A 21759-nucleotide genomic window follows, 5' to 3' on the forward strand; every position below is an offset into this window, starting at 1 on the left:
TTGCACTTTGCCAAAAGCCAGGAAGGCTCAGCTCACACAGCAACTGGGGCTTTCTTTAAATGTCATTTTTAATATTTAATCACCCTGGATGACCTCAGTATTTACAGCATAAGCCATTTCATTGGGAAGTTAAATATATAGCCCAGATATTTAAAGGAACTGATTCAGAGCCACATAAATGTAATTGCACTTAACGTGACCTGGGAATGAAATCGCACACGGTACATTTTTTTCTGCAGGATGTTTAAACCCCAGTTTGAATACATTATGCTAAGGGAATCTCTTTCAGTGTGTTGCCTGGATAGATTTCACTAATGTTGAGTTGTGCAAGCAATCCAAAGGACTTGGACTTAAAAGAGGAACTAATGAAAAGTATGTATACTTTACTACACATATTTTACTATACTATATATAGGCATATAATGGAGCTTTTGTAAATTGACACCTGTTTGCTGAAGCAGCCTATTACAAATGCATTTCCCAAAACACCTGAAGGCAATAATAAGAATAGTAAGTGAAAGAAAAGCAATAAGAAGGAGTAATACATGATAGTATTTTTGGAACAGCAAAGATGCATAAACATCCTGATGTTAAGCAATTATGAATTGAGTGCTTTTCTATTATTTATCTATGTATCAAACTATTTCAACCCAAACTACAAACTCCTCGCACAGATATTTGCTTTGACAGGACCTGCATCTCCCCTGTTTCCCCAGGTTGTGGCATCCAGCCCTGCTCTGGCCCCGTCCCGCGCTTGCGGTCTTGACCTTGGTCATGCCACCAAGCAAGCTGCCCAAGGAGGAGAAGTTTTGTTTCAAGCACCAAAACAAGCTTTACTGCTCTCCGCAGAACAGTTTCTCTTCATAATGAGCAAGGAAACACATATTTTTGTCTTCGATTAATCAAGAACTGAAGCAAGACGCCCATCTGTGCCAACGTACGGTCTGCAGATGGTTTCGTTAATGATTTTGGGCCCATGTCTTCCAGTAGCGTTTTTCTGCACAGGACAGGAAAAATTCAAGCCAAAGGTAGCCCAGAGTGGCCCGGGTTTTAACCCCTTTCTGAATTTCTACAAGGAATACCCCAGCCGATATCCTAGCCTTCTTCCTCAAAGATACAGGTTCCATTTTCCCCCATAAATACCTCAAAAATGGCACACGAGCAGCTGGAAGAGGCCAGGTTTCGCCTTCCATTTTGCTGTAAGCACAACCACAACTTACAGAAGTATTTAGGAGGGGAGCAGAGAACCCAGCATGCAGCCAGCCTTCCCCATGTGCTTCGGGGTTACACATCGTGATGAATCAAGACAAGAGCAAGGAGAGCAACAGGGGCCCTTTTTCCAAGCATAATAAATGAAAGCAGAGGGGTATTTTTTCTTTCAAGTTGACAACCCAATAACACAGCAACACGGTCACAAATCATCATGCCAAAAAGGGATTTCTAACCCCTGCCAAAGCTCTGCTCTGTTTGTGGAAGCTGTATGTATGAGACCTCTCAGCATACACCCCAGAGAGTAATCCTTTTTTTTCAGATCAGAAACAAAAATACCATTACGTTTTTGACCCACTATTCAGCCATAGTCCAAGGAACATATCTGATGTAGTCTTCTCCATATCAAAGCAAAATAACTCAAGTAGAGCAGATGATTTCTATTTGCAGGGGGGGTAGAGAAGGAATTAAGGTTTGCGGAGGAGCCTCCCACCGCAGCTTGGCCACACTGGGCTGGTTGCCCACACAGCGGGACTTCCCTGGAAAAATCACTGCAGGAGGATCCCCCTCGCTTAGAGCCGTAACAGCAACCATAAGAGCTTCCAAAACAATCCCCGCTATTTCTGATGAAGGGGGCAATGCTGCACAGGGCTGGGAAACACACATTATCACCTCTCACATCTCGGAGAGGTTCAGGCTGAAAAACAATGTGCTCTGTACCCAGCCAAGGGACGTTGCTCCGGATGATTTACCATTACTGGGTTTTATTTAACGGGGATGCGGAAAACTGTCAAACGTTTTATCATCCGTGGCAGTTAGGGCATGATACATGCTGATATCAGCCAAAGATTATAACGCAATAGTATAAAGTCTTATTGAAAAGAGAATGGAAGCTGGAAATCTTAGCTAGCAATCACTCCTACCTTTGTAATGAGTTTCTGGACCAGTAGGGGTGAAATTGCATGCCAAAAACCACATATAATTTATCCCTTGTTTAAACACATACTGGCAACCCAATTATTATCTTCAGAATCACAGAGTTTAACTTATCAATGTATTATTGAACAAAAGCTTTCTCTCGTTTCACACAACACAGCGGAGTGTGCTTTAACGAGCAGGGAAACCCAACCGTTGCCAACAAAATCATGGTCATATTGCCCCCAAAATGCACAGATCTGCTGGGGAACTAAATCCCTCCGTCTTCTTGAAAGAATGGGGGAAGGTAAGTTTACCTTCAACGACACCCATCTAAACAGACAAGCGCTTCTCGAGCACAGAGATTAATTAACAAGACACAGGACCCAAAGACCAGAGACCTTCTGCAGGAAGCAAACCCCCAGGATGGCGCAACGCAACCCCAGTGCTCTACGCTATGCCCTGAAATAACTTTACTCTTAAGTTTCTCAATTGCCTGTGCACAAAACAGGGTTTGGGTTTGTGCCATTCGATTACCAGTTGTTTGAAGCGAGGACTATCTTTCATCTTGCTTGTAGCAGACAGCCCCAGGGATCACGAGCGGCGTGGTATAGGGAGCGGCTGCACAACAGGCTCCCGTGGTCCACGAGCATCACAGGGTCTTGCACAGACCAGCTGTATCCACATCCACGGGAGAAACTGCAATCATCTTGAAGCCAAAGGTACAACTTCCTCTGGCCTCCACAAGTGTTAAAGATGAGAGACAGGCAAAAGTAAAAAAAAAGAAAAAAAAAATTAGCCAGCCCTGATATTTCAGCATAGGATAAAAATATAAGGCACACTATTTTCCCTGCAATGTTACTATGGTGATTTCACTAAGGACAAAATAGCACAATGTTTAGTAGAGCTGTGGTTATGAACCAAAGCTCACAAGCAAGATACTAATCTGCCCATTAAACAATACTGGGGTTGGTGAATAATAATCAAAAGGCAATTACACAACAGATAGACTATCAGAGCTCACCCTGCTAAGCATGAAGGTCAAATACATTACATTAACTAAGGATCTGCATGCTGAAAACCTGCAACTTGGTATACAAAATCATTACTTCTAGCGGTATTAATAATGAAAAGGATTGCCAGCACTACTTCATTTACTTAGACCAACATGAAATGCCTGGCATAAATATTGCACTAAATCACATGCAAATTGCCTGTATGCAAGTAGATCAAACCATATGAAACTACTGCACTGTAGAAAATACATATATATACTTTAAGTATACTTTCCACACTTTATAAAGATGTGGTGAATTTTGCTAACTGTTTAGAGCTCCACATTACTGAGAATTTATGACTCAAGTGTACACATTTTGCCAGTTAATGCTATATTGCAAATCACTCTTTCAAGTAAAAGGCATTCCTTACATGCGGAGATGCTGTGACTGCTGTGGTTTTGTAATGGTTTCCCTTTTGGGCTGTTTATGAGCCTTACTTTTATTCTAGAATCTTCTTCACTTGCTTCCTGCCAAATGGTAAATATCTCCACAAAACTCTCGGACAAACTTGCAGGTGTCACAAATTTGTTTCTCACCGGGAGCGATACACTTGCACAAAGACAGGGCTGAAGCCCGGGCTGTGTGCCAGGCCGTTCAAGTGCTTTGTGTGTATTTAAAAATATAAAGAAAGAAAAATGAAACTAAGGTCCCAAAGCTCTGGTAGAGCAAAGGCTCACGTTGCAGAGCTGGGATGATGTGCTGGTTATTCTTGAACTCGGACATTTGGTTCATAAACTATTCTTTTCCCACCTCACGAATTCTGTTAGCTTCTCACCCACTGCTGGAAATGGAGAAGTGTAAACCAATGTAAATAAATAGAAGATTGTCACGGGAGGAGCAAGAAGTGGTCTGTATTTGGTCACAAAATAGACTGGGATGGGCAGGGAAGAGAAAGACGCTGCTGACTTTTTCTAAGCAAAACCCATACAATTTACATAGGATCAGCTAAATATCATCACCCTAAGCTAGAGAACAGCTACTCGGTAAAAGGGGAAATCACGCTGGGTGTTACTGAAGGAGCCTAGACAAAGAGAAACCATGAGACATTTTGCTGGAATTACAGCCTACAATACAAGCAATAACCTGTTATTTTCTTGTCTAACAGAAGTAACTGCTCTGATACCTTAAAGAATTTATTTCCCCAAACCTCTGCCCTCTCCCCATCTTTCCCCCTAATTCATTTTTCCTGGGGGATGCAGGTTCGTACAACCTCAGAGCAAGGAGCTTCCTCATCCTGGGGAAACAACACCGAGCTGTGGGATGAATTCTTTCACAGCAAAAATATATGTAATTTCATTATGTGAGTGACAGAAACCTACTCACTGTTTACACTGGGACTTCTATTAAAGCAATTATTCGGGATCAATGCAAGACGGCAGCAGGATTTAAATCTTGCCTAGCAGCAAGGCAAAGGAACAGCTTCTCCAGACAGGTCAAACTCATAACACTTTGTTACCTTTGCAGCAAAGACCAAAGCGCAATCTCTTTGAAGTCCTTGGTAATGGATCTATACAAAAATGCTTTTAAAAGTCCCCAGCTAGACCATACTGTTGCTACTTAAATTCTTCCCGGCACCATAGCACAGGTTACACGCAGCTTTCAGGCCGATGCCCTGTAAATGCCAGGTTCACCCGCCGCAGACTGTGCTCGACAGCTTTCTCCCAGGAAAAAGCCCAAGAGCTCAGCCCATCGCACCGCAGCAAGCGCGGCTCAGCCGCGGCGGTTCGACTCACGCAGGGGCCGAGGCAGCGGGCAGCCGTCACTCACACCACCAGGCTCTGGGTGGAAAAAAAAAAAACCCAAACCAAACAAAACCAACAAAAAAACCACGAGTGCTTTCTGTCCCTGTGACATCAAGCCGTGTCCCTGCACCGTAAAAAATGGCCAGTGGTCTCCACGTTAGCATGGAGGACAAGAAATTTTTTATTTTTAATTGGACCTGTCAGATTTAAGGTGTTTCCAGAAAACCCTGGACGAAAACAAGCTATGCTATAATTATGTTTAAAATCCACTGTGTTTTGTACATGCTTCGGCTGGTTTGCTTCACGTCCCCAAGCAGTGCAGATGCTGTGACGTCCACACGAGCTGCTGCAACTCAGTCCTCGCTCCAGCACTCCCCATCTTAAAAAAAGCCCCCACACATTTAATTAATGCTTTAAGCTACAACGAAGCATCCTCTAAAGACGCTTGTAAACCTATAAGCTTCCACTCCTACAACCCCCTTTTTGTGTACTCTCCCCACTTCTTCCTTGTTTTTTCATCACCAGCTAGCATCAACAGCGGCTTTTGGGAACACACGGTTGCTGCGGAGTTTCTGCAAGGGTGCGAGGGCTGGCACCATCGTTGCCTCCTGTGCCACGGGTGCTTCAAAAGACGGACGAAACATTGCAACCAGAGCAACAGAAATGAACCAGCTGGAAAGCAGCAACCAGCTGGCAATTCCACTGCCCACGGGTATTCTGGATGTTGAAGTGTACTTGGGTTCGCCAAGGAAATGCCATGGCGATCTTAGATATCGATTAACTATCCCAGGCGAGTGCCTTTCAGGATGCTCTGTAAGCCATCGCCCGCCCCTCTCCCGAATCCCCATCTATCCGCTTCCCAGGGCAGGAGCTGGGAAACCTTCCCCTGGGAAGAAGATCTGCAGAGACAGCATCTGCTGGTCTCGGTCCAAAGCTCAATGAACCTTTGTCCGTGCCTGGACCCCGCAGATGTTGCAACTGATTTTTTTTCCTCCTTCCCCGCAAATGCAATATCTGCCGATTGGGGAAATGTATTAAATGAAATGGAAAAAAGTCAGGTTTGGCAAAAATGTGTACGTGTGACTGCTAGAATTTGTCCTTAGGCTGATGAATGGTAAACAAAACCATTGCATGCTCTAAGCAGAAGGAAAACTGGCCCATAGATCATCTGCTCCTTTTGTTGTCTTTTAATGCAGTGCTTTTACTTAGCAAGCCCATTTGTGTACCAAAAGGATATTTTCCTAGGCTCTTCACAGCCCTCACAACAGGCACTAACCCAAAGAATCTGTCATCTCGGTAAGACCTGTCAGGAAATTCAGAAAATGTCCATAAGTAGAAATACAAAAAGCCATCAAATTCATACAAACATTAAAGCAATCACTATATTTTCAAGTTCTTCAAAACATGTTATTCTAATCTTATTTCAAGTCTAATTCCTGGCCTGCTGATACCATGGTGGTTCTCACTTCATGCTCAAGTTCAGGTCTCACATTTCCATTTAAAAATTCTTTTCTCACGTAAAGAGTCTCTGAAAAATTTTATTAAGTATTTGGAAAAGATGCATGTGCAGATCTGGTTCATAAACTAGAGAAAACATTGCTGTATTTGTCCATCCATTTCTAACATTCAAGGCAGCACGGAAAGCTGATTGCTAACGCTTCTCGAATTTTGCTGCAAGTAGGGAAGATATTTCTTTGGTATTTAAGCTGTAGGTGAAAGCAAGACAGACATCTGCTAATTGCTGGTTTCTGGGGAAATGGGAACTATTTAGATTTGGGGGCTGATCGGCTTTTTTAATTAGCTCATAACACTTCTTATGTGCAGTACATGGCGAAGACCTTTCTACTTACCAAAGAGTGACAACACGGGCAGAGGAAAAGCATAAAGATTTCTGCGCAATTCCCAGCCAATACTTTTTTATCCTGAACACCACCACACACATACACGGTGTCGCTCCCTCTCCCCGCAGCATCGGACAGCCATGTAATTTCGGGTATTGGACCGAACCAGCGGCATTCTGGACTCCCAGGTCCCAGAAAAAACCCGCAGAGGAACAGACCCCAGGGAGGCGAACGACATCTCCCCGGTGCTCTCCATCCGTTCCCTATCTGCATTCCCTCCTGGATGCCCTTTACTTGCACGCTTCGGTCCACGAGCGGCTGCTCAACCTACACCTGGAAGAAGCCCCTGGACTGCCTCAGGAAGACACAAGGATATTTTTCTCCTTTCCCTTTCGCCCTTATCTTTAAACCCCGAGGATACCAGCAGCCTCCAAACACTTTTAAGTACAGTATCTGCAGATCTCAGGCGTGGTACAACAGCAGCAAATACGCTTCCATGTTAAAAGATCAAGGCAGCTTTAAAATGGAGGCCAAAGCCCACAGCAGATACCATTGTAAGCTTTTTCTAGGCTACAGCTTATTTTACGATACATCTTAAAACGCCCCCGTCACTTTTTACAGCCGGTGACCTTCATTTAACTCTGCCAGGCTTTACGATTTAAAACCAAGATGCAAAACACCGTCCCCTGCATCCCCAGGAGCACGCTGGTCACGACGTGCCTGCCTTGGGCTCTCCCCTCCCGCACACAAACCCAGTTTTACCCAGTAATTCCCCGCAGCAGCATCACTCCTGCCGTACCAAGCCCCGCGCCGCAGCCAGCATCCCCCACCTCAGCCCCAGCGCGACGTTGCATCTCCAAACCCCCCGATTATCCTTTCCAGCTCATTTTACACTCTGGCACGCAGCATACGTTCGCCAAAAAACAAGATCCCGATGCCCACTTGCACAGGCAAAGCGTACGGGCAAAATATATTTGCCCAAGCCACGCACAGATAAAGGCGGCAGAGGAAATTTCCATTTCGGAGCTCCCAACGCAGTCCACTGCTAAGCAAAGCATTTTACCGAGGAAACACTTTGCCTTAGGAGAACGGCAATAACGGGAGGGAATGAAGGATATCATCCAAACACAACGGCAACGCGGCGAGGTGCGAGGATGAAGGATCGAGCTCCCCTACAGCAGATGGTGCAGATGTTCCCTCTCATCCATCTTCCATATGTTCCCACTCAACACCGAGCGGGTCTTCAGGTTTCGCTCCGGTTGAAATCCCCACCTTCCGCACGCACAAGGTGCGGTGCAACAGGCACCAGAGCATCCCACCACCGCCTGCGACCGTGGCTCGCCCTACCCAGTGGGTCACCGTGGCCCAAGGGGTCATTTTGGCAGGCAAGAAAGTTTTTCTGCGGTATTTATCCCTGCAGAAGTCAGGAGGCGAGAATCCCGATTCTCAGCTCCACGGATTTGCAACGCCGGCTGCCGGCACCAGCCACCGTGGCCAAGCATCACTTGTGGTTTCCTTCTTTCTCACGGGGACGCTAGATAATTCCTGACCCATCCCGCTCAGTGGTCAGCCAGCCATCCCACCCTGCCAGGAAACAAGGGGTACAAAATCGAATATAAGCCGCGACAGGACAGATCCCGTTGTAAAGCCTGCTTTGCATCACCAGGCAGCCGGTGACGGAGTGGAGCAGCAGTGTAATCGGACTTTAATTGACGATGAGAATATTCATCTGGGCTCTGTCCAATTTGGTATACTTAATACCTCATGCCTTCTCCACACGGATCGATTTTTGCATTGAGTTTATGAGGAGTAATTAATATTCATTCAGAAGTAAGCAGAATAAGATTCCCAATGCATGAAGATGTTTATTATTTATTCATATTTAAGGCTTGTTAGATTAATCTATTTTAAATTACCGCATGCTGCCAGGCACAATTATTATAATTTATTAGGATAATTTCGGTGGTTTATTTCCCTCTGATGCAACCTTGCAGAAGGTGTATGCTGCTTCTCGAATGCTCCCATAAAGCAGCTCGTGCTGCTGCCAACGGAGCCGCAGCCCAGTGACGAGCATCCCCTTCTCCGAAGGGGCCAACCTCCAGATCGGGTGTGTAGTCCACGCTAATTTATTTTTAAAGCGGATATATCCCAAAGTATAGAGATCCTTGCATCACGTCTGAGCACGGGGTGGGGGGTGCATTCATTTGTGGCAAGACACTAGGAAAAAAAAAAATCTATGGTGGCTTACTCCTAAAGATGCTTGATGACGAATTTGCATGGCTCGGGCAGTGTAAGGTGACCACGTACAGCACATCCCGGCTAAGCAATGTAAAACAACGGGCACTGCTTGGTACTTCCAGGACCTGCCTTTGGCCACCAAAAAACCCCCCTCAAGATCTTCCTGCCTCTGTTTCTCGGGCATAAATGGCTCCTCCTGAGACGTTACAGGAGTGGTACTTACAGCGAGGGGGTGGGAACATGAAAATAAAGTCTTCAGCTCCACGCTGTGCAAAAGACTTCACCTCATTTCTTTAAAAAAAACCCTACATATTTGCTTAAAAGCTGCAGTTACCATCATTACATTTAATTGATACCCTCAGGGGCTCAAAACGAGACAGGCTTTTATGAAATTTAATTATTTTCCACCAGGGCTTGCAAGGTAAAGGTGCAATTACAGCAGCAAGGGCTGCTACTTGCACCAAGGGAGGGCCAGCTTCCTCGACAGCCCCGTGCCAGTGCACAAGCGCTAAGCACGGATCTCTGCTACGTGTCGGGCTTTGCCTCCGCTGTAGTAGTCACGGATTGCTTCTCCTCACTTCAGCCTTTAGAAAAATAATGAAAAATACAAACCAGGCCAATTTGACTCGATACTGGACCAAAGCACGCCACGTATGAACCTGTTGTAATTAAAGCGAGCATTACTTCATTCTGCGATGTCCTTGCAGCGATGCTAAAGCGAGCGTACACCAAGCGGGGTGCAGAAACGGGGTTCCCCCGCGCCTGAGGTGGGCTGTGGGCAAATCCTTCCCACGTCAGGGAAATGAGGGAAATCACACCTGCACGACCGGCTGCAAATCAAGCGATACTTGTACATCGCTTGAAATAGTGTTTTCTCACCTTTGAAAAAGGCCCTCGTTTATCCTGGCACCCAGGGAAGAGCATCCGATGTGCTGATGCAGGAGGAATGGAAGAAGAGCCTGCTTTGAAACTCCCCCCCAGCTGAGCAGCTGCAATACCCACAGCACACCTAATGATTTCTCCCCCCCCCCAAAAAGACTGTACAGTGCAAACTCTTTTGAACTGAGCTGCTTAATCAGAATCTCCGGAGAGTAAACACAGCCACAAGGAAAAAAAGACCCAACTTTTTAATGTAAAAAGAAAAAAGACCTCCTTTGAGTAAAACAAATGGTTTTCTAACAAAGAATGTCCTGGGGACAGGAAGACAATGTCATGCATTTGATGCTACAATACTGTACTTGAGATTAATGCTTTCACAGTTAAGATTTTACCCCAATTACAGACCTCCCATAGCAAGTAGCAAAATATAATTTAGTCTTCTCTAATGGCAGACTAAATTTTAGCTAGTTTACAGACACAGAACTTAAGAGCAATCTAACAAAATTATTTCAGTATTCCTTTCATCAAATGTCTATTATTTGAATATTACGCGTTTGATATTTAGGGCATGCCCTGTCAGCTATACGCAAATAATATGAGGGCATTTGCATTTTTCTGCCATTTAGAGAAATCTCCATTTCCTCTACTTTGATGAGCAGTGGGGGGAAATGCTGGTGTCACCAGGGCCAGTCTCCCACCGGGGGAAAAGCTGACCATTAAACTTTGATCCAACCAATACTACGCTAACGTTGTAGTTGCTCCGTGACACTGGGGAATGGAAACATTTAATTTTCATGAATAACCAGGTTATGGTTCCTCTTTGCAGCGTGCCAGGGAGGCAGCCCGAGGGAGAGCCCAAGAGCATTTGCCTTTGCTGCACGTTGAGGCCCCATGTTTATAGTGAAATGACCAAAATACAGAAGCAGCAAAAATTGCATCAGTGTAGAGCCAGAGGATGGCATCCCTCATGCTCCTTAAGTCCTCAGACTTCGCTTGGGAATCAAAATCTCTGCTTTTAACGCATGCTTTTTCCCTCTGGGATGTTTGACCAAGCAAATACAAAACATATCCAATATTTCTGACACCCGGTAAGCTGTTATTTTAAGCACAGTTTCAATAAACTACAAAAGTTGATACTGTTAGAGGCTTGAAAATATACGATCTCATTAAAAAACACTGGCACTTAGAAAGATCTCTGGTGGCCAATCACAGCTTGGGGAGGGCTGTAATTTATAACTTTGATCCCCACAGCTAAACCATTTAATCTGATAATAAACATCAATCACTGATTTTTATTGCACCATTTTGCAGCCTGAGCAGAAAACCTTGCTCTTGCGGACAAATTAGGCACCCCAAAGTGACTCTTGCAAATAAATACCGACTTTAATATTCAGCAATATAATTCCATGGGATCAATTTTTTATTTAAGCACTACTGGAGCTAGGAAAAAGTTTGTAATTACAAAAATATCTACAAAGGCAACTCAGTGCAGCGTAACAGCATCTGGCGAGCAGGAGCCTGCCTCTCTAGCAGCTCAGTGACAACACGTACCGTTATGTCTGTTACAGTTGTCATCAGAAAGTTATTAAGTGTGTCCAGATATTCTGCGTGACAGTCCATAACTCACCATTAAAAATGATGCGAGATCCCATTATGTTCCCATGCAGCCTCTCTCGTAGGCTCAAAGTACTAATCCACCATCTACCACTCAATAGCAGGGGAAATGGAACGGTCAGGCGTAATACATCGTGCAAGTGGATAACTGCCAGAAAAAATAAATCAGATGGAGCCCATTAATATATAATGATGCCAAACTACCATTAATTCAGATACTCTTTCCAATCCAGAGAGCTATTTAAGAAGTAACTGAAATAATGATTTTTCCTTTGGACGCATTGAACATAATCATCGCTTAATGCTGGATTTTTTGCACTCAGTGGAACAAGGCAGTTCATCAGTATGCTTTCTGAAATGTTCCCCTGTAAATGAATACTTTCCAATAAAGATATATTACAATTAAGTTCAATTATTTATAAAAGTTGCAGTCCAAGTAAAGACGGAAAATTAAGAACATAAAGACTGCTTCAGTCTTCTTCACGAATACCTGCAAGAATCAAGCAGGTAGGCAGCAGCAAGAACATTGAAATCTGCCGGTTACACTCTTTTTAACAGGATTAGCTCAGTTTCTGCTTCAGAGAAGGCAAGCTAAATCTAAATTTTGTTGTCCAGGAATTCACTTAATAGAATGATGATCTTTAGGGGGAAAAAAGGTCATTTCTGTCTTCACTTACCACTTCTGTTTCTCCCCCCACCCCCAAAAAAGACAAATGAAAGAGGAGAACAAGCAATATTTGTCTTGAGACAAGTACCAGAAAGGGCTGAAACCGCCTTTTATGTCAGGTTCTTAAACCAACACTCACAAGAAAGCCAGAAAAGTCTGACCAAATACTAACCATTCCCCACGTCCACCCAACGTTGAGATCTTACGAGATGACTCCAGCAGCAGCTAAGCCAGCCCAGGGACCCAGCCACCAGCCGCACACTCTAAAGCCTGCCCATCACCATACGTGGACAGTGAGCATATGCTCAGGTCAAAACTCAATCAAATCAGTACATATTGATCTTTCTTAACTATCTCCCCAGAGCATATTCAACTCCAAGGAGGTTTGCTTACATGAAAAATGTATCACCTTTGTTCCAAGCAAGGAAAATACATGAAGGCACTTAAATTCTTGCCTTTTAGTCTTGCAACTCCATGAATACATTTTAGTTACTGATTACAAGTATGGGAGCTACTCAAAGTGAACTTTCCAGTTGTCTCCGGTAAACTCTCCAGTGTGTATATAAAACAGCTTTAACAGAGACTCACATCAGCAATTTTGTAAGCGTTGCATTAAATCCAGACGGTGTTTTTCATCTCAAGACAGAAAAATGCATATTAATCCACCAGCAGAGCAATGCATTGAGAATTTTAAACATTTCTGTCAGTATCGGTAAAACCATAATACATTCTTTGCTAGATGAGATACTGAATCATTTTGGTTCATTTGGAGGCCATTTGCTAACTTTATTAGGCAATATTCAGATGATGGATATCAAAAGGATATTCACTGTAGAAACAGGCTTTGTTTCTGAAGACAGTAATTAGGTTAACCTCATGAATAAACCCTTTATATCAGCAGCCTGTACAAAGTGGAAGTAAAAATTGAAGGAGAAAATGAGAAAGATAAAAAATAATTTCATGCAAAGGGAAAAACTTGCACCTATGTATAGCACTCTCCATCTGACACTTTTAAAATCATTCGTATGTGAATAGAAATGTCACAGTACCTGATGCACCAAAACGTACAGGTACGGCATTATGGAAGTGACCAACCTAAAACCAAGACGTGAGTTGTGGGGGCTGGGATGAAGTTACCCAGCGGTGATTTGCAGAGGTGATAATCGGGTGGAACTTCTACCGACCCCTCCTTGAGCTGCAGGTCCTCGGCACATCTGCACCCACCGGGCACCTAAGGCACCTACACTATAAAATAAACACCAAAATATATGTATCTAGGTGCCCTGCGGGTACAATATACTCAATAGAAGAAAAGCCTTCAGTTAACCCAATCTCTGCCATTACGGTTCACGGGCTACAGCAGGACCACACCACAAGCCCAGCGTGCAGCAGCCACCCTTGGGCCAGCATCGCCACTATTCGCACAGCCAAGTTCTCAAACCTACACTGAGTGAACGCCAAGGCATCCATCAGCTGAATGCTGAAAAATGTTTTTAATGGAAAAGAAACTTTTCAGGGTTGGGGGTTTCGGGTTTTTTTTTTTTGCTTGTGGGTTTGTTTTGGTTTGTTTTGTATTGGTTGGGTTTTTCTTTAAACAAAGCAAATAAAGCAAATACAGAAGCATTTGGAAGAAGTGGATCTAAGTCAGAAGCGGATCTAAGTCAGAAGCGGGCTGGAAGATTCCTCCTGGGCCTGCAGTTTCCACTGACTTCCAATGGCTACAGCCAACACCAGTTAACCTGGTCCTGTTGTTTCACTGAACATCCAGAGATTTGACCCGGAAAATTCAGAACAGAAGGTAAAGAGAAGAGGCAGTAAAGAAAAAGAGTGAATCCCATTTGCACTGGACTGTTCAGTCAATGAATAGCTACCCTTTCACCCTCAAACATCTAGTAGTTCCTCCACCTCTAGCAAGGTTAGCTCCAAAACCAGTCAAAAAAAAAATTAAAAGACCTCAAAGCAAAATTCAAATAAGGTCATTTGACATCTTAGCATGGGCTCAGGGCAATAGCACATTGCCAACAGACTTGTAACCCATTAGTTTAATATAGTACAACATGCAGAGTGCATGTTATAAAACTGTGATTATCATTAAAAACCAAGGGCCAGCCTAAGGGCCAGCCTACTGTGCAGTGTGGGTGCAAGTTTAGGATACTTCAAAACAGCATGCAAAGGCAGAGCCACAGCCTCAGCACCATAGGACATGCTTCTCCTGCTCAGTCTGCTATTGCCCTGAAAGTCCCAAAACAATTTCAGGACACAGAGCGCCCCGAGACAGGTCACCTCTGCTGTTACTCACTCATTTTAAAAGCCATTACAAAAAGAGGTCTTAAGAAAGAGGTTATTTGATCGTAGGCTTTCCCCTTCAGCAGAACAAAGCATTATATTTCAGCACTAACAATGAGATATTTTTCCTCGAGTCAGCTTTAAAATAATGTTGACATTATAGTCAATACATTATATATCACTATATTTATGTCAGAATCTATTGGCATAAAAATAAATCAATCTAAATGCATAGCTCTTGTATTTAAATGAAGCCTGGCAATGCCACGTCTTCCCTTCAATTTTCACCCAGCTCCTCATATGTGTATCAATCATTTCTGACAGATTTCATACACTGGGATATCACCTCTAGTCTCACTAAAAACTATTTTAAGTGAATTTTATACACAAAGACTGGAAAAATCTGCTTTTGGGAGCTCTTCTTATTAGCAATATAGTTTCTGATAGCCTAAGCGTCGCAAGTGAAGTTTTACACTTAACCTCATATTCAAGGTAGGTCTGAAATGCAGGACAGTAAACGAGGGTCACCCCAAGTCAGCCTGCTCACATTAAAGCAATGGCAAAGCCAAACAAGATGGTTTTAAACGCGGGTTACCAGGTTGATTTACCCAGAAATACTGACTGTAAGAGACTGCCCAACACCCATGCAAATCCACCCAGCGTGGAAGATGCCAATGGGGAAACACCGGGAAGGCATTTTAAGAGACAGTTCCCCAACAGACCTCATCTTGACCAACAGATCTAAGCTGATTTGTTCCCTGTTATGCTATAAAATAAACACCAAAATACACGTATCTAAAACTATAAAATTATATTTTAAAAAAATTTAATTATCACCTGTAGACATTCACTGGCTCTGTGAATAAAGTAGAATTTTTAAAAAAGTCCTAAAGTCTTTAGTATTAAGTAGGTTAACCAATTTCCCATAAGTGACATCTGAGATTTTTTCATCCATTTGCAACAGCCATAAGTGAGCCATTTCACCCCAGCTGCTATAAGGCAGTTACTTCACTTACCTTAATTTGAAGCGGCCAGTTATGTTCAATCATCATTGCAGCTGACAAGAGAAATTCAGGACACCAGCTCCACTATTTCTGAATTACTGACATTAACAGCTGTTTTATATCTACAGACAGAGCTTTGTAAACAAGTCAATTAAGATACTACAGTAACACAGATTTTAATAATTTGAGGAACAGCCTGATGTTCACAGATCCACAGATGCTATATAAAAATACCAGAAAAAGAAGAAATTGCTTGTTCAGAGGAAACAGAACAGGAACTATTTCCTCCCTTCTGTTTGATGGAAGGCCCCACCTTTTGCTTGCAGAACAAAGAGGCTTCAGCCCTAAATCCACAGATACGTAGGTTTTCCTCCAAAGGTCAGGTCCAGCTACAGGACCCAGCCGAAACCTCTCCAGTGGCACCCTTCCACCCAGATCAGACAAAACCGCTCAGTAACGCACTGAAGAACGGGCCGGTCTCCAACACAAACTATTCCCAGGCCAGCAGCCTGCACGACATGGACTGAATCACTCCCAAGGAAATGGAGAAGACCAAGAATTCACCCAGCTTGGAAAAAAATTCAATTTAAGAGAACTGAGGGGTTTGGGAGATGCCAACTACCTGGTTGGACCAAGACTCCATGCAGCAGAAGCTTCTCTGTCCTGCTGCAACCCTCCAAAACTGTACTAACAGAATCAGCTCTTGACAGAAGCAAAGTTACAGAAAACAAGAGGGTTTTGTGATGGGAACACCAAGGCCTGATTGTGAAAGGGGCCAGCAGCACACCCTGTGCCTGAACACGCACACAGCTATATAAGGAACCACTGAGCACACATAAAGTATTATGTCTCTATGGAGGACACAATTTGGGTCTTAGACTGCAAAATTCGAGGACTTTTTTGACCAATCCTTCCTTTTCCATCCAATCCAGAGGGCTGGATTTTTTCTGAGGGTTGTTTTAAATACCTTCGCTTCGTATACGTAATGGATGACAACGGGGATCACTCCAGCTAGAATTTAAACCTACATCATTTTATGCAACTTCAGGCTTCACAAAAACACATCCGATTGGGGGTCAAAAAAGATTTTTGCTGAGGATGCCAACGCTGCCAGTCGACAGCTCCGGTTTGGGGAGGGGGCTGCGGTGGAACCCGTCCCGGGAACCAGGGGCCACAGTTTGCTGCACGTCCACCAAAAAGCCGAGACAGCGGCCGCAGCCATCGCTGTGTTCCTATCAGGTGGGATGGCAACAGCATCGGTTAATTGCATGAGAAGAAACAGAAGCGACCTCTTCCTGCTGAAGACTGTTGGTATTAATATTTGTCTTTGGAAACCAACCTCCAAAGTCATGTAAATAAGTGACAGAAATGAATGACAGCAGTTGCAGCCTTGAAATAAGACTTTTCATCCTAATACAGAAAGCATTTCTTGTCTATTAACGTTGCAGTGCTGACCTCTAGTGACAGATAGCCCATAAAACAGGAGCATTTATTGGGATAAACCTCACGTCTCACCCCTTCCCTCCTGACCTCCTCCACCAGCCCAGACCCATGTCCCCCACCTTCAGAGGGTGAGCACCCCCAGACACCCCGGGCACTCATTCCCAGGTAATACCGCCAACATCGCATACTTATCACACAAAACAGTTTTTCAGAGGATCAAAATATTAAAGACACACCTGAGTGAAGGTTTGCTGCTCAAGCTATGTAAAGCAGATTATGAGGAAATTGGTACAATAATTCAAAAGCCAAGCAGTAAGGTACTGATTTTAAGATATTTAAGTTAGGTAAGTTATTTGCATCACTACCTAGTGTGGGTTAAAACCCTTTTCCATACTCAGGGGCCAGTGCGTGCCTGGCGGGGTTTTGCAGTAAGGACGACGACCAGGCAGAAGCTGGGCAGAGAAGAGCCAGGACCCTCCACCGCCCGATTCACCGCCCGATCCACGGCAAGGGAAGGTCTCGGGAGCAATGTAAGCACCCAGGAGCCCGCAAGCTCAGACAGAGATGCTACGAGGGGGTCACGTTGTTGATTTACAACAGGAGACAAACCCAAATAGGGACTGGTGCAAGAGTGCGAAACGAGCATCCCAGGTAGATGAAAATCAGGCAGGCTCACCAGAACATGCACGTCATCATTCCTGCCAGGAGAAAACTCTTCAACAGTTCTGGCTGAGGTGACCACACGCAGAAGTTACCAAGCTTTCCCCTAAATGAAGAACAAAAAGGCATTCAGTCATTTCTCGGTTTAGTTTGATCCTTGCCCGCTTTAGAACAGGATGCCTGCTAATGAACCCCTCCTGGTTCCCTTGCTTTTCTGGGAGATTCAGAAAATATATTGGGTACAAACTTAAAAAAATATATTTAGTCTATACAATTTATATTAATATTTTCTAAATGGACCCAAGAGGACACCAGAAAGCAGAAAAACGTCTCTTCTCCACTCCTTTGGGAAAAGAGAAATGACATCCATATTTTCTCGGATTGCAGCGAACACACATTTTGAGAAAACCCCTCCCCAGCCTGGCTCTGCCTCCACCCCAGCGAGCAAGGCCGCCTGCGGCTATCCATCAAGTTTGTTTTTCTTGTTGCTGCTATGGACAAGCCGTAAATTCACCTCTTCCCAACCAACCTGCGGGCAATGCCAAACTAGCCGCAGTTCCAGGCACTGCCTCTTGCAAAACGTGTGCTCGCTTCAGCCCTTCCCTCAACTGCCCCCCTAAAGTAACTGAAGCTCAGAGGAATTCCAGCCCGTGGCAGAGCCCGCATTTGCAATAAACTTCATTTAACTGCCCTTGCAATACAGTGCCGGTGCCCAAGGGCATACCAGCAAGCGTTTGCAGCAGTCGCTGCTTTGGTGGAATTCAAGCGGTAACAGTGACGCACCATTTCCATGGCGGTTTCGCCTCTTCAGAGGATTGCGCGTGCTTTAATTAGGATTTTACACGTTTCTTTGTGGTGGCGAGAGCCAAGGGCCGAGAGTAACAAATGACTGTCGGGTGTTCGTGTTTCTATTCCTGGCGGGGAGAGCTTTAAAGCAACAGAAGAGCGGTGCACGGTGCCTAAAGCTGCACCCAGCGATGGAGGGGCCGAAGGGAACGGAGAACAGCACCTCCGGGAAGGCTCTGTGCCCCCTCGTGGAAAGCTACAAATACATCTTGTTACCCCTTACTTACAGCTCCGTCTTCGTGCTGGGGCTGCTCCTCAACGGAGCCATGCTGCGGCTCAGCTGCTGCCGCGCCAACTGGACCTGCACCACCATCTACCTGGTGAACCTGGCCGTGGCCGACCTCCTCTACCTCTTCTCTTTGCCCTTGCTCATCGTCAACTACCTCCTGCAGGACACGTGGCCTTTCGGAGAGCTGCTCTGCAAACTGGTACGTTTCTTGTTTTACGCCAACCTGTACGGCAGCATCCTGCTGCTGACTTGCATCAGCATCCATCGTTTTCTAGGCATTTGCCATCCCATCCGTTCCCTACCCTACCGGACCCGGCGCCTGGCCGCTGCCGGCACAGCGACGTCCTGGGCGCTGGTGTTCCTGCAGCTCCTGCCCACCTTGATCTACGCTCGCACCGGCGTTATCAACAACCACACCGTCTGCTACGACATGACGAGCCCCGAGAACCTCAGCGGCTATTTCCCCTATGGCATGGCTCTAACCGCGTCCGGTTTCCTCTTTCCTTTCCTCGTCATTTTAGCCTGCTATTGCCTGACCATCAGAAGTCTCACGCAACACGCCGGAGACGCCAACCCCGCCGGCAGCGCTGCCCGAGCCAAGTCGATCCGAACCATTCTCCTCGTCTGCGGGCTTTTTGCGGTCTGTCTACTGCCGTTCCACATCACCCGCAGCATCTACCTCTTCGTCCGTGTGTACCGGGTAGCCGACTGCCAACTCCTACAGCGCTGGAGTTTGCTTTACAAGATCTGGAGGCCACTGGTGAGCCTCAACAGCTGCATCAACCCCCTCCTCTACTTTCTTTCTGGTCAATCTAACAGAGCCAGGCTGGCTTTGGAGCTGAGACTGCCCACGGCAGGTCCTCTTGCCAGTCCTGCCACGAACGCAGAGGGGACGGACGCCCCAAGACTTGCCCCTTGCTGAGGAAGCACATCCCTGCTGCCCTCGCATAGCACCGCGGATTTGTTCCACTTCGCTGGGTGTGAAGCTTGGAGAACAGCCATAAAACTCACCTGCACAACAACAACAACAAAAAGTATAATTACGATTCCCCCAGAGTGAGGGCAAACCGCAGTGAGGTCAAATTTGGGTGAAGAACACAGGAGGTATTTTTATAAAGGACCAAGAGGCAAGTTGTCATCGTTACCGGGGCCAGCTGTGACTAAATAAAGCTGAAAAACACCCTTTCCAAAAGGCACATCTACTGCTTCTAGTTGTAAAGAGGGCTGTAAAGAAAAATGATAGTGAATAACTGAGGAAGACACCAGAGCAGAGGTAAGCAGTCATCTCCAGCCATTAGTTAGGTAACAAATTTTTAAAAAGCTATGAGCATTATTTCAAAAAGCTACTTCAAGGATGATTACCACCTCGCTACTATTTCCTTGGCAGGGTCCATCACATCAGCACCTTCGCTAAAGGGTAGCAAGCCCTTCTGTTGCTTGCCAAGACTATTGTGCAAATAGCGTGAATTTATTGTGTGAATAAACGCACTATGAAGAGAGGCTTTTACATTACATGTAGTGCATTTCAGAAAAGGTAACAGAATTATTCTCCACAGCATCATCAGATGATGCTTAGGTGTCCTGCAGATCATAACGCCAGCAGGAGCCAAAGGTTTTGGGGGGGTTCACTAGCCAAGAAGCGGGGGTTTACCTAACATAAGGCAATTAGAAATGTGAACACGCTGTTCCTATGGTCACATCTACGGCACATTCACTGTCACTGCCGTAACGGTCTGGCTCAGAAACCTGTTCTCTCTGCAAAGGCAGCTCAATAAAACAGCCAAGCTGGTGCTCAGACGAATAGGGAACTTCTGATTTCTTCCCTCCCACAATGTCAAACCCCATTACATGTTGTTTAAATGCCATGGGCGCAACGAGATAGGAGCAAGCTTTGACTATCTGTACAAACCTTAACGTGCAAGAACCTGATAAGGACCTCGGCAAGTACCGTAACAGAAATATAATTTGAGTTGTTGTTCTTAGAAATTGCTAATTGCTTCCAAACCCGTATTTGAGCTACAGGCAACTGTAGACCCATTGCTGCCCACAATATTTGAGTCGCACCCCTTCGTTCAAGCCAGCTGGGAGCAGCAATTATTCAGAGAAGAAGCAAGGTAAGACAACAGGAGCTGCCAGCCATAGGAGACCTAGAAAACATTACAAGAGTAAGAGGAATTGTCTCAGAGGCTGACAACAAATGATCGAGCTGGGACACTGCCTGACCACATCCACACAAGCATCAGAATCAAAAAACAGCAGAAAAGCACTCACAGTATATGCCCGAGAAGCAGCAGAGACATGGCAGCAGAAAGCAAGCTTAGGAAAAGCCAAGAAACTGGGTCCTGTTTGTTCATAACCTTTTCGTAATACTCAACTTCAAGGAACTTGGCAAAAAAGAACTCAAAATTAGGAAAAAAAAAAAAGGTAATGTTTTTCAAGTCACCTCTGCAACAGCAGTGGCAGCTTCTCTCAGAAGGGCAGACCAGATGGACAGGACATGGTAACTGCCTCAGCTATCTAATTTTACATATGCTGACAGAAGCCAGAGCCCAGACTAAACAGACAGAACTACTTTGTCTTATTTTATGAAGATTTTTTTCCTTATTTAATTAAAACAAAATCCAAACCTGTTACTTCAGGTGTTCCAGATCACCTCCATCGAACTCTGGACAGAAGAGCATTTGCTTTCTCCCCACCCGAGCATGGTTGGTGTAACCACAGTAACATGGGCAAACTCAACCAGGGAATCCAGATTAAGCCACCCAGGCAGCCAAAGCTGCTTCGATTTCTTTCTCCAACATTCAGCAGACGGAGGCTTGGCAATGAGACAGAGCAGCTTGAATTTCCAATCTGTTGATTCAAATTCAGCCGAGGTTGGTAACAACTGAAACCCACCACTTCTGACAGCTGTTTAGAAGGCCACGCAAGCTGGTTTCAGCACAGTTCCTCGTGGGTAATGACAAACAAAACCATTCCTGCTGTCTTGCTCTGGGGCCACCTCAAAAACAGGCTTCTTGGGAAGTTCAGGATGAAGAAGAGTTCACTACCGTTGCTGTTATAACACTCCCAAGGTCCTGGATGAGAAGAAGCTTGGTCATAAGTACTATCTTTATGGCACAAATGCTTTT

The 21759-nt window shown here is 45.0% G+C and overlaps 1 protein-coding gene and 1 long non-coding RNA gene across 3 annotated transcripts; one reads left to right on the forward strand and one right to left on the reverse strand.

Moving 5' to 3' along the window:
* Window positions 1–8482: 8482 nt before the first annotated feature.
* Window positions 8483–17805, reverse strand: LOC104323100 (uncharacterized). 2 transcript variants are annotated; one of them, XR_011325994.1, is made up of 3 exons: window positions 17573–17805; window positions 11510–11644; window positions 8483–8982 (listed from the first exon to the last, which is right to left on the reverse strand). It is a non-coding gene; the product is annotated as an uncharacterized lncRNA (long non-coding RNA). The 2 variants fall into 2 exon arrangements; XR_011325993.1 differs by lacking the exon at window positions 8483–8982 and adding an exon at window positions 8994–9587.
* Window positions 17806–17935: 130 nt separating this feature from the next.
* LOC104323101 (P2Y purinoceptor 3-like) lies at window positions 17936–19868 on the forward strand. Its single transcript, XM_009926569.2, has one exon. It carries the CDS (start codon window positions 18534–18536, stop codon window positions 19551–19553), a length of 1020 nt encoding a protein of 339 aa, XP_009924871.2. The 5' UTR covers window positions 17936–18533; the 3' UTR covers window positions 19554–19868.
* Window positions 19869–21759: the final 1891 nt, after the last annotated feature.

The sequence above is a fragment of the Haliaeetus albicilla genome, chromosome 9 (genome assembly GCF_947461875.1).
Source record: "Haliaeetus albicilla chromosome 9, bHalAlb1.1, whole genome shotgun sequence".
Classification (NCBI taxonomy): Eukaryota; Metazoa; Chordata; class Aves; order Accipitriformes; family Accipitridae; genus Haliaeetus; species Haliaeetus albicilla.

Bases quoted from the DNA above. Each gene is read 5' to 3' on its own strand.
- LOC104323101 (XM_009926569.2), top strand. From the start codon at position 18,534: ATGGAGGGGCCGAAGGGAACGGAGAACAGCACCTCCGGGAAGGCTCTG.